The sequence below is a fragment of the Salvelinus sp. IW2-2015 genome, linkage group LG31 (genome assembly GCF_002910315.2).
Source record: "Salvelinus sp. IW2-2015 linkage group LG31, ASM291031v2, whole genome shotgun sequence".
NCBI lineage: Eukaryota > Metazoa > Chordata > Actinopteri > Salmoniformes > Salmonidae > Salvelinus > Salvelinus sp. IW2-2015.
The window spans coordinates 30,965,287-30,978,252 of NC_036870.1; the positions used below are offsets into that span (position 1 = coordinate 30,965,287).

A 12,966-nucleotide genomic window follows, 5' to 3' on the forward strand; every position below is an offset into this window, starting at 1 on the left:
ACAGCAGTCAGGGATGGATGGATGGATGGTCTTACAGCAAGTTAGGGATGATGGATGGTGTTACAGCAAGTAGGGATGGAGGATGATGGATGGATGGTGTTTACAGCAAGGTATGGATGGAATGGATGGATGGTTGTTTACAGCAAGTTAGGGATGGATGGATGGATATGGATGGTTACAGCAAAGTTAGGGATGGATGGATGGATGGATGGATGTGTTACAGCAAGTTACGATGGATGGATGGATGGATGGATGGATGGATGGATGGATGGATGGATGGATGGTGTACAGCAAGTTAGGGATGATGGATGGATGGGTGTACAGCAAAGGATGGATGGATGGATGGTGTTACAGCAAGTTAGGGATGGATGGATGGATGGTGTTACAGCAAGTTAGGGATGGATGGATGGATGGATGGTGTTAAAGCAAGTTAGGGATGGATGGCTTTATGTTATCAGAGATGACTGGGAGGTATATTGTGTCTGTGTACAAACAGGTTCAGGTTTTACTGAATTATCTGGTTTGGTTAAAAAAAATGATTACCTTTATTTAACCTTGATTTTGTCAGATAGTCATACTGAGAACAAAGTATATGAGCCCTGAATTACAAAAAAATACAAAAAATACACGTCATAATATAAATCCAAAATGCAAGCAGAAAGAAAACCACGGACATAAAAAACAAATCCATTTAACAGTAGTAAGGTCCTCAATCAGAACCAGCTATAGCAGTAGGTGTCAGAACTAGGAGATTACGCATACTGAGGTTTGACATTCTAACCCAGAACTCAAGTGACTACACAGGTGATGACTCTTGCAGACAGAGTGAATTATACCAAACCTGTCTGTGTCTCAATCTCTGTCTCAATCTCAGTCTCTGTCTCAATCTCAGTCTCTGTCTGTCTGTCTCTGTCTCTCGATCTTTCCATCTCTCTCTCTCTCCTTCTCCCTCTGGCAGGCTCAAAGAAGTTGGAGTATGGGGGCTCTGCTTGGCACGAGGACTGCTTTGTGTGCCATGGCTGTGAGAAGCCCATCGGTGGCCAGTCCTTCATCCCCGACAAAGACGACTACTACTGTGTACCCTGCTACGAGGGCAGGTTTACCCCGCGATGCAGCCGCTGCAAAAAGGTGAACCAGGGTCTCCTCCAATCAACATTATCCTCTCCCTGTCACTGTTATTGACGTTCTCACGGTAGTAGATCGGTTTCTTATGAAACCACTTTGTCAGATCAAGTCGGTAAGGTTGATGGGTATGTATCCTGCGTATGTATCCTGCGTAGGCGCTGGCGACAGGGGGCGTCAGCTACAAAGATGAGACGTGGCACAAGGAGTGTTTGGTGTGCACGGGCTGTAAGAGCCCACTGGCGGGCCAGCCCTTCACCTCCCAGGGAGACACGCCCTACTGCGTCAAGTGCTTCAGCAGCCTCTACGCACAGAAGTGTGCCTCCTGTAACTCGCCCATCACAGGTCATGTCTTCTCCATTTCACTAGATAATATGGGTTGATTTGAAACACTCAAATGACACCCTATTCCCTAAATACTACACTTACACCGTGGCACTAAGTACCAGCCCAGGCAAAGACGTCCTGCATGCCAGAGCACAGACATACTGGAAATATACAGGTAGAGCCTGTGGCTGTTTAGAATGCCAGTGTTACAATTGAACACAGATGTTCAGGACTGGTATTGCAGCCAACCATAGAATTACCCACATGACTTAATGTTCAGAATGTCATTTCTTACTGCACACCTGTCAATCCAGGTGAGAGTCAAAGTTCTCTATGTAGACATAGGTTACGTCCCACATGGCATCCTATTCCCTTTTTAGTGCACTACTTTTGACCAGGGCCCATAGGACGCTGGTCAAAAGTAGTGCACTATATTGGAAATAGGGTGCCATTTGGGACATACGCGTATGCTACTATACATGCTAAGTGTTTTTTTCCCTCCAGGGTTTGGCGAGGGGAAGTACGTTTCTTTCCAGGATCGGCAGTGGCACCAGCCCTGCTTCAAGTGCTCCCACTGCTCTGTCTCTCTGGTTGGGTCCGGCTTCTTCCCTGACCGGGACCAGATCCTTTGCGGAGACTGCAACAACGACCAAGAAGACCAATGAGAATCACTGTCTCTCTCTTTCAACTGTGCCTGACCAATCACAAATGTACAGTTATAGCTATCCTGTTTGTAACACACAGTGGTGACATGACCACCATGACCACCTATCGTACAGTTAAGAGAGCCTCTAAACCTCAACCTATATTTAATACTACATCACCCTAAATACATACAGTACCAGTCAAACGTTTGGACACACCTACTCATTCAAGGGTTTTTCTTTATTTTTACTATTTTATACATTGTAGAATAATAGTGAAGACATCAAAACTATGAAATAACACATATGGAATTAACAAATCAAAATATTTCATATTTGAGATTCTACAAAGTAGCCACCCTTTACCTTGATGACAGCATTGTACACTCTTGGCATTCTCTCAACCAGCTTCAAGAGGTAGTCACCTGGAATGCATATCAATTAACAGGTGTGCATTGTTAAAGTTCATTTGTGGAACTTCTTTCCTTAATGCATTTGAGCCAATCAGTTGTGTTGTGACAAGGTGTTTTGTGTTCCACAAATGAACTTTGTGGAACACATATTTGTGTTCCACAAAGTAACTTTAACAAGGCACACCTGTTAATTGATATGCATTCCAGATGACTACCTATTGAAGCTGGTTGAGAGAATGCCAGGAGTGTGCAAAGCTGTCATCAAGGCAAAGTGTGGCTACTTTGAAGAATCTCAAATATAAAATATATTTAGATTTGTTTAACACTTTTTTGTTTACTACATGATTCCATATGTGTTATTTCATAGTTTTGATGTCTTCACTATTATTCTACAAAGTAGAAAATAATAAAAATAAAGAAAAACCCTTGAATGAGTAGGTGTGTCCAAACTTTTGACTGGTACTGTATATATCTTAAAATATATAATACACATTTTTTCAGTGTTGCATGTACGTCTATGTTGTTAAACTGATTTTCAAACATAAAAAGCACATTGAAATATATTTATAATGTAAACACTTATTTTTTACCCCAAATATTTTTTACCCCTTTTTCTTCCCAATTTCGTGGTATCCAAGTGGTAGTTACAGTCTTGTCTCAACGCTGCAAAGACGAAGGTCGAGAGCCGTGCGTCCTCCGAAACACAACCTAACCAAGCCGCACTGCTTCTTGACACAATGCCCACAACCCAGAAGCCAGCCGCACCAATGTGTCGGAGGAAACACTGTACACCTGGGGACTGTGTCAGCGTGCAATGCGCCCGACCCGCCACAGGAGGCGCTAGAGCACTTCTAAGAATACATGAACTATTCGTATCCCAAAGGAGCTTACATATTGATGCAGCTGACCTGAGCTCTGCTGAAATATGGCATTAATGACTCACACACAGTCTGAACTAAATAGTGTCTTAACAGCTGTATTTTATTGCAGCTATATCAAAAAGTATCAAACAGTATTCATATGTAATAAGGGCTCAGCTTGTCAATTATATTTGTTTGTATTCTTTTATAACTTTCTTTCCTCTGTTTGCTGTAACCAGTAATATTACAACTCTAAACCAATCCAGTATGTACTGTAATAATAACACCATTGGGTCAGAATACCGTGTCTGTAAAGTTGGGCCAAAATAAACACTTTATAAGGCTTCTTTGAGATGTGTTGTCTTCCAATGAGAACAGCCTTTGGACTACTGCGTACATAACACATGAATACTTTCCTTACTTAACCCCTGGTGTGAACAGATTTGATCATTTTTACAATGGTCATGCCAGGGTGGCGGTGCCAATGTGATGCCAGGCCAGGGTGGTGTCCAGTGCCCACTCCCTGGCATCCAGTGAAGGTTCAGGCAGACCAACATAAAGGTGTTGTAGCAGAGGACAAAGGCAAACTGTCCCAGAAGGCTGACTGAATCTTTATTTAGTCTGGAATGTAATTTTCCTCAAACTCCGTAACAGGCTCTATATTTGCGCCCATTGTTTTTGGATTTCTATCACAAAATAAGTTACTTGCTAAAGCCTTGGCATTATGGAAACTGTAAGGCATTATGGAAACTGTAAGGCATTATGGAAACTGTAAGGCACTATGGAAACTGTAAGGCACTATGGAAACTGTAAGGCATTATGGAAACTGTAAGGCATTATGGAAACTGTAAGGCATTATGGAAACTGTAAGGCACTATGGAAAAGCCCATACTCTCCATTTGCACCTTAGAAGACTACACAGAGAACAGTAGGGAAAATGTATTAAAAATATAAAACAGAAATACCTTATTTACAAAAGTATTCAGACACTTTGCTATGAGACTCGAAATTGAGCTCAGGTGCATTCTGTTTCCATTGATCATCCTTGAGATGTTTCTATAAGTTGATTGGAATCCACCTGTGGTAAATTTAATTTATTGGACATGATTTGGAAAGGCACACACCTGTCTGTATAAGGTCCCACAGATGACAGTGCGTGTCAGAGCAAAAACCAAGCCATGAGGTCGAAGGAATTGTCTGTAGAGCTCCGAGACAGGATTGTGTCGAGGCACAGATCTGGGGAAGGGTATAAAAAATGTCTGCAGCATTGAAGGTCCCCAAGAACAGTGGCCTCCATCATTCTTAAATGGTAGAAGTTTGGAACAACCAAGACTTCCTACAGCTAGCTGCCTGGCCAAACTGGGCAATTGGGGGAGAAGGGTCTTGGTCAGGGAGGTGTCCTTCCAGAAGGACAACCATCTCTGCAGCACTCCACCAATCAGGCCTTTATGGTAGAGTGGCCAGATGGATGCCACTCCTCAGTAAAAGGCACATGGCATCTCGTTTGGAGTTTGCCAAAAGGCACCTAAAGGACTCTCTGGTCTGATGAAACCAAGATTGAACTATTTTGCCTGAATGCCAAGCATCACGTCTGGAGGAAACCTGGCACCATCCCTACGGTGAAGCATGGTGGTGGCAGCATCATGTTTTTCAGCGGTAGGGACTGGGAGACTAGCCAGGATTGAGGGAAAGATGAATGGCGCAAAGTACAGAGAGATCCCTGATTAAAACATTCTCCAGAGCGCTCAGGACCTCAGACTGGGGGCGAAGGTTCACCTTCCAACAGGATCCTAAGCACACAGCTAAGACAACGCAGGAGTGGCTTCGGGACATCTCTGAATGTCCTTGAGTGGCCCAACCAGAGCCCGGACTTGAACCCGATCGAACATCTCTGGAGAGACCTGAAAATAGCTGTCCAGCGACGCTCACCATCCAACCTGACAGAGCTTGAGAGGATCTGCAGAGAAGAATGGGAGAAACTCCCCAAATACAGGTGTGCCTAGCTTGTAGTGTCATACCCAAGAAGACGACTTGAGGCTGTAATCCCTGCCAAAAGTGCTTCAACAAAGTACTGAGTAAAGAGTCTGAATACTTATGTAAATGTGATATTTGAGTAAAAAAATTTAAGTCAAGGGGTCTGAATACTTTCCGAATGCACAGTACAAAGGTACCGGATAATCTCTTTAAAAAGAGATCTGTTGGTCACTGGGGTCAACAGTAAAACACAACACTGTTCACACATTAATAACAGGATTGACAGCCATCTGTCTGTAGTAAATTAAACTATGGTTCACTGTAAGTGAGGGGCTATAACCTATGAAGTCACAAGGGCATGTGCTTGAGGATACACCCTCTGGGACCAGCAGACCAGTATCAGCACCCAGATCAATGCAGTGTGTACGCATCGGTCAAGAATTGGGGGGGGGGGGGGGACTGATAATCAGGATTTAGGTGGGGATTCAATCTGAGGCGCGTTGTATAGTCCCAGCCATACGTACGCATGGCATCATTCGCAGGTGTCTTAGCAGTGGATCATAACAGTGTAATAGATCATGCAACTCTCATTCAAAACACATTTGTTTTGTTCCCATAATCCATTTGGACCCATTTTAGAAACACCAACTGCGACACAAAAGCCTCAACAAAAGCCTATTTGATTAGATCAACAATCTATTAAATCAAGGGCACTTGTTTTTATATGTAGCTTTTCCCATGACTTATCCTGGAATACGGCTGACCCTGTTTGGTCCCACGAGGACTATCAGCCAGGCCACACTACCCACAGATCTGTGCATCAGATCTGGGACTGGGGACTAATGCAGTGAACAGGCCCCATTGAAAACTACCATGCATCCCAAATGACTCCCTATTCCCTATATACTGCACTACTTTATAGGGAATGTATAGGATATAGGGTGCCATTTGGGACGCATATCTAGTCAACAGAGTTTTGCTGGTGGCAGCTGCAAAACAAATCACCACCCACAGGCCATCACATCACTGAGATACAGGCCTAACATCACTGAGATACAGGCCATCACATCACTGAGATACAGGCCATCACATCACTGAGATACAGGCCATCACATCACTGAGATACAGGCCATCACATCACTGAGATACAGGCCATCACATCACTGAGATACAGGCCATCACATCACGGAATACAGGCCATCACATCACTGAGATACAGGCCATCACATCACTGAGATACAGGCCATCACATCACTGAGATACAGGCCATCACATCACTGAGATACATTTTGGATGTACACCGATATCCGTGAGCCAAGCCCAAAAGCCCTGGTCGTAAAGGTCTTTAAGTGTGCCTTGGGGACATCATACTGTTGGCATGGCAGAATATAGGTTTGGAGGACAAACACCTTATTCATCAGAGGATCTTTGGCCTTACGGATAATTAAAGAGCAGCATAAACCATGCATTTGATAGATTGATGGCAGATTTAACAACCCACTTATGACTCATAGTCCTAGTAGTCACACTGTGGAACCGGGTTAGGACTTTGTTTATGATACGGGAAAGCCTGTGGATGAAAGACATTTAAGGCAATGCTTTGAGTACTGTCAAACACGCATTGTGAAGTAGCACTACCTAGTGAAGGAATGTGGTATTGCATACTGACAATAAAGTATTCACTAATAAGCATATCTACTTTAAATAGACGTAACACTTTATTGTTATCTGGATGATCAAAATGACAGCTTTGTCTGTATTCACCAAACTATTTCAATACTACACACCTGATCAGTACTGGTCGCACGCAGGGAACATTCTAGAAATAGCATGGGACCAGTGTTGGAGAAGCTACTCTTAAAATATAGATTTCCAAGCTAACATTTACATCTCACTGGCAGACATTAAGCTACCCTTAAGAAAAATGTAATTTACTTAAAGTTGCTTTGAAAATGTAGTTCACTACATCCAAACTACTTTGTGAAAAAGTATATCTAAATCTGAAAATGTCAAGACTACAAATTCCAAGAACAGATCACAATAGGGTCAAATGTTAACAGAATGTGTAATTTAGCCTATTTAACGCAAAAACAATGTTTCAAGTGAGAATTAGGCAGGTATGATGCCGAAAAATAAATGATTGTCTACTTCAGCCATATTTTATTTTCCTTTTTGCAAAAGTGTGTAGTTCTAGTAGTTAGAGCTACACAACAAAAAAAGTTAACTACTGAAAACACAACCAAGATTTGAATTTATTTCAAGTACCACCAAACTACTGTAAAATGTAGTTCAATTACTAGTTAAACTACATATAGTTCACTGCTCCCCAACGTGGCATGGGTCATGTGTTGTCATCCTGTTGCCCCCTGGCTCACTAACTGCCACTATTCAAAAATCTAACTCAAATCTCTGAAACTGCCACCATAGGAATGCCATAATGACTTCATATCTTTGTGTGTAAACAGAGTCATTTGAATCATACTTGGGTGTCAGAATAAAGCTGTTTGAAGGTGAACACAGTACTAAAACAATTTCCATGATCTCACTGAAACGTCACCAGTCAAATGTAGTGCATTAGAAATGGAATAGGGAGCTATTTGAGACACCAGCTAATAAGCTGGTGGACTAGAGAGCCTCATCTGAGCACTTTGGCAGGTAACAAGGCCATGAAGAAGCCACAATGAAACCAGGCAGTAGATGTTGCCAGACACAGATGTTGGTCATAAACTAGCTTCCCTGTTGATTTCCCTGCTATATTATTACTGAAGAGTGCAGAGTAAAGACAGAGATGAGATTTTGATTAACAGCAAGTCATTTTCAATGCTTCTGGTGGGCTAGACATTCACAAATTTAGATTTTTACCATAAACAACTATATTCAGTAATATTTATCATTTCAATGTTTTATTCCAATTTTATGCTAAACAAATCTAAAAATAAAAAAAATAAGGGAAAAGAAGCTGTGATATTCTAGAGCTACAAAACTACACAAGGACTAAAAAAAGAATATGATTATTTTTGTCACAAGAGCAGTAATGTGAAGTTACATGATAAATATAGAATGTTCCACACTATACAATAACCCCAGCTGGGTATTGAGTAACATGCAATAACACATCTTGTACTTTTCTGCAGGAAAATCATGAAACACAAATATTTCCAGGAGCAGGTGGGAGGGGCAACATTTCATGCAATATACACATAGCAGAAACCAAGTCAGTTAACATAAGGCATATAAAGTTCACAAAGCCCAGAGAAGTGACTCTGTTTCACTGTAGACTTCTCCTGTGTGGCCAGTTCTGGTCTGAAGTGCTTAACACCCCCATTCATCCTCAAGTTGAATAGTCCTGTGGAACAACGATAATGTCGACAACAGAATTAAAAACAGAACTTTAAATATTTCTAAATCACATATTGCTTTATTGGAAGCTCAAGACATAACATAACATTCCAATAGCTTACCGCTCTGGGTTTTTTGTTCACCTTCATGTCGAATCTAAAAACAAAAAAAGCAAGAGTTACAACAGGTCTTTCAGGTTTCACTAAATACAACATGAGTAACCATGGAGACAACAAGCACTGCTACAGTTACTCAAGCTAAGAGACCAAGCAACACACAAGGAGACAACTAAAGAACCATATGAAAGCCTGGGATGTGCTGAAAGATGTGGGTTTTTACTCAACCTATGAGCTCCCCATCTCATTTTGGCAGGAAGAGCAGACTTTTCCATAACTGGATTAAGGGAACGGGACCTTTATGGAATGAAACCAGGGTCAAGAAATAAACTGTGCTTCTAAAGAAGTAGTGTTTATGCCCCTATGACTCAAAACACTACAGAATCTAGCGTTGAGTCTACAGGAGCTAGGTGCTAATACGTTATTAGATACAATGCATTATTTGAGAAATGAAGCGTGCGTCCCCAAATGGCACCCTATTTCCTATATGGGCCCTGGTCAAAAGTAGTGCACTAAATAGGGAGCCATTTGGGATAGAACCAAAGATTTGGACATGTAGTAATGATAGATTTGCTATGATGACGCATTAACCGTGACAGAAGCAGATAGAGAGCTGAGGGGGAGAGATTGGGAACGTCAGGATGTGGTCAGAGAAGGCAGGGGTAGTCCCCCAAATGGCACCCTATTCCTGACATAGGGGTCTGGTCAAAAGTAGTGCCCTATGGGTCAAAAGAGCTCTGGTCAAAGGCAGTGCACTATATAGGGAATAGGGTGCCATTTGGGACACAGCCAGGATGTATCACCACAGGAAGCAGGAAGTAAAATTTGAGACTTACTCAAAGTCATAATGAAACATGGCAGAAGGGCTGGGGCAGCATTAGGGGAAGTAGAGAGCAGTAGTAATTAGTACACCAGCCTGACTCACTCTAAAGGGATGCTTTTGTATCTGGAAAATACAGGCTTGTTAATAATTGAACTAGCTAACACAATATTTTGTCTTTTAATTTAACTTATTGAGATGATTTTGTCTAAATATGTGGTGGTTTTATTAGGCTACATACAACATAACACAATGTGGCTAGGAACCGGTGTGATGAGTTAATACAGCTGGAGAAGTTGGCATTGTTTCTTACTGCTCCTCACATTCCAGCTCCAATACAAACAGACTAAGCCACTTGCTATAAACCAGTAGTACAGCCAATCAAACAGACCCTCTTGACGTTTATACACTAGTACAGCCAATCAAACAGACCCTCTTGATGTTTATACAGTAGTACAGCCAATCAAACAGACCCTCCTGATGTTTATACAGTAGTACAGCCAATCAAACTGACGTTTATACAGTAGTACAGCCAATCAATCTGACCCTCCCAGACAACTTTTTTTTTTTAAGTTAACTTGCGTGCAAGAGAGATACCCTTGGACATATTTCAGACTTGATAGCAGGGCCATGTTCAGTAGCCAACAATTGCAGATAGAAATTACGTTAATAGACCCACTTTGATTCCATATTCTACATGTCAGAAAGGCATGTTTGTTCTACAATGCATATTTCTATATGAACGTTCCACAACGTTGTGTTCTGCTGAACATGCCCTAGGAGTTAGTCTAGACCAGCAACTGCCTTTAGGTTCGAGTACCTGTGTCTGTTTTTGTTCTTCCTTTTCTTGTGGCTCCCGTGGTGGCTTCCGGAGGAGGATGAGGCAGCCTTCTGGGGTTTGAGGTCCTGCAGTGCCCCGTCTGCGTCCTCCGTGTCCTCCTGACTGGGCTCGTTCTCCTGGTTCTGGAGGTCTGGGGATGTGTCGCTCTCTGTCCCACTGCCGGGCTCACCTGAAGGGCCAGGCAACAGGAGAGCAGCATGCCACCTTGGAGCTCAACTCCCTCACATACCAGTAGGCTACATTCAGTAAGCACTGTGGCAAACAAAAGTTTATCAATTTGAGATGGCTGAGCCATATACTTACGCTTTTCATTCATGTGATCTGGTATCCCGCCAAGTGCACAGACAGCCTGTTCAACAAAGACAAACAGTTGGTCAGCATTTATACATTATTACAATCATAGATGGCCTCCTAGGAAAATACTGAGAGGACCGATGGCCTCCTAGGAAAATACTGAGAGGACCGATGGCCTCCTAGGAAGATACTGAGAGGACCGATGGCCCCCTAGGAAAATACTGAGAGGACCGATGGTCTCCTAGGAAGATACTGAGAGGACCGATGGCCCCCTAGGAAAATACTGAGAGGACCGATGGCCTCCTAGGAAGATACTGAGAGGACCGATGGCCTCCTAGGAAAATACTGAGAGGACCGATGGCCTCCTAGGAAGATNTACTGAGAGGACCGATGGCCTCCTAGGAAGATACTGAGAGGACCGATGGCCTCCTAGGAAGATACTGAGAGGACCGATGGCCTCCTAGGAAAATATTGAGAAGATAAATGGCCTCCTAGGAAAATATTGAGAAGATAAATGGCCTCCTAGGAAAATATTGAGAAGATAAATGGCCTCCTAGGAAAATAATGGGAGCATAAATGGCCTCCTAGGAAAATACTGAGGACAGGCAGAAAATAGAGTGAAAAGCACTCACTGCTACAGAAGTGACTGAAGACTTGCTGAACAGACGCTCTGCCTCTTTGAACTTTCTGTTTCTTCTGTCTGTCTTGCTGTTGGAATTTCTGACAGAACAATACAAAACAGAGTAAATAGATCATAAACACAGGCAAGATGATTCAATATCAACACTTTATGTCTGAGTAGCCATGGTCCATGTCTTGCTTACTTTTGGTTGGTGAGGTATCTGTCCCATCCTCTAATGATATTCCCATACATCTGGGTGTCTTCCAAGTAGCTGCCTTCAAATGCATAGATCTGTCTTTCCAAGTTCACCAATGTCTCCTGTGGAAAGTATGTAAAAGGCATTAGACTGCATTTCAAATGTATGAAAGTGACAGAAAGTGTAATTACTATATAGCCAGAGACAGTACCACAGCCATGCCCATGGTGATGTGGGCATTAGCATAGTAGGGTTTGACTGCACCTTGTGGGCAAAGAATGTTACTACCTAACTTCAACGACGCGACATTGTATATAAACATTGATATATCTAGTAAAAAATGCAATACATATGGATGTATGACCCTGAATAAAAGCACATACTAACAGTTGCATTGTATAATGTTTCATTTGTGTGGTAACGTTAGCTAACGTATCTTGCCAGCGAGAAACAAATATTTACCGGCAGTAGAGAGCCGAGGCCTAGTCGTAGTAGCTTAGCTAGGTTAGCTAGTGCGGCCTAGTTAACTAGCAAGCTACCTTGCAACTTAAACATAAGATGCAGCAAATACGCATGTAGCAAAATATTTACTCATACGGAAACGTAGCTAGCTACAGCAGCTAATAAACTTACCGCAAGTTCTTGTTTCCTCTTGACCAGTTCCGAGAGTTCCCGACGTGTGTCGGGAATCTGTGGTGGTGTCGCCTTCGTATGCATCGCCATGATGAATCTCCGAAAAACAAAACAGTTGCGCGTCTTCAATGAGGTAAAATAGGTAAGCAAAGACTTTCACCACACGTGGGCGCTAGATGACTGGTACGTTTGCTTGTCTTGCAACGAGCCAAATGCCTTTTCTTCTCCTGCCGCTCTGCTTTCACCAAGTACTCGTTGTCATGGAAACAGATCATATGCGGAAACGTATCCACACTCGGAAGTTTGTTTCTGGCTACAGTAACTTTGCAGTGTGGTATGAATGAATTTGTTGCATCCTGGGATCACTTTGCGAATTTGGTTAACGTAGTCGGGCTACATTTACCATTCAAATTGCTACCTAGTCAGCATGAGGGTGTTGCAGTCATTGCTTGACTTGGGTACCAGCACCTCACATGTTCTACTGCTTGAGCCCCTGTACTTCTTATAAAAAATATTAGCAACACAAGTATTGTGAAGTTCAAGCTCCTGCACGTAAATATGAGCAGTACCGGCACCCAAAATGATTACAGGTACCTATTTCAGTCCAAGTCAAGCACTGGTGACATTACAAACTCTCCTCCCTTCTAAACAGATTGTCAGGCGATGCAATACATGTCAGACACCTGTCCCTCCAGTTGTGTTGAAAGTCTCTTAGCTAATGATGGGAAAAAATACACAGAGAATGACAGTAAGTGACAGGAGACT

General features: G+C 42.6%; 2 protein-coding genes across 4 annotated transcripts in view; one reads left to right on the forward strand and one right to left on the reverse strand.

The window, feature by feature from the left end:
* The window catches only part of LOC111955522 (four and a half LIM domains protein 3), an 8,333-nt gene extending 4,621 nt beyond the window's left edge, over nt 1-3,712 (forward strand). Inside the window, exons 2-4 of the mRNA XM_023975735.2 lie at nt 959-1,128; nt 1,281-1,467; nt 1,954-3,712. Of these exons, the coding sequence (XP_023831503.2) occupies nt 959-1,128; nt 1,281-1,467; nt 1,954-2,114 (518 nt within the window). The 3' untranslated portion in view covers nt 2,115-3,712. The remainder of the gene's footprint in view (nt 1-958; nt 1,129-1,280; nt 1,468-1,953) is intronic.
* Nucleotides 3,713-8,221: 4,509 nt separating this feature from the next.
* On the reverse strand, nt 8,222-12,377 carry LOC111955928 (chromatin modification-related protein MEAF6). Of its 3 annotated transcripts, XM_023976307.2 has the most exons (9): nt 12,202-12,377; nt 11,575-11,690; nt 11,383-11,470; nt 10,760-10,805; nt 10,436-10,625; nt 9,632-9,661; nt 9,024-9,092; nt 8,802-8,835; nt 8,222-8,686 (listed from the first exon to the last, which is right to left on the reverse strand). In XM_023976307.2, the coding sequence occupies exons 1-9, from the start codon at nt 12,289-12,291 to the stop codon at nt 8,672-8,674; spliced, it is 678 nt and encodes a 225-aa protein (XP_023832075.1). In that variant the 5' UTR covers nt 12,292-12,377; the 3' UTR covers nt 8,222-8,671. The 3 variants fall into 3 exon arrangements, with proteins under 3 accessions (XP_023832075.1, XP_023832076.1, XP_023832077.1); XM_023976308.2 differs by lacking the exon at nt 9,024-9,092 and having other exon boundaries at nt 12,202-12,374; XM_023976309.2 differs by lacking the exons at nt 9,024-9,092; nt 9,632-9,661 and having other exon boundaries at nt 12,202-12,371.
* Nucleotides 12,378-12,966: the final 589 nt, after the last annotated feature.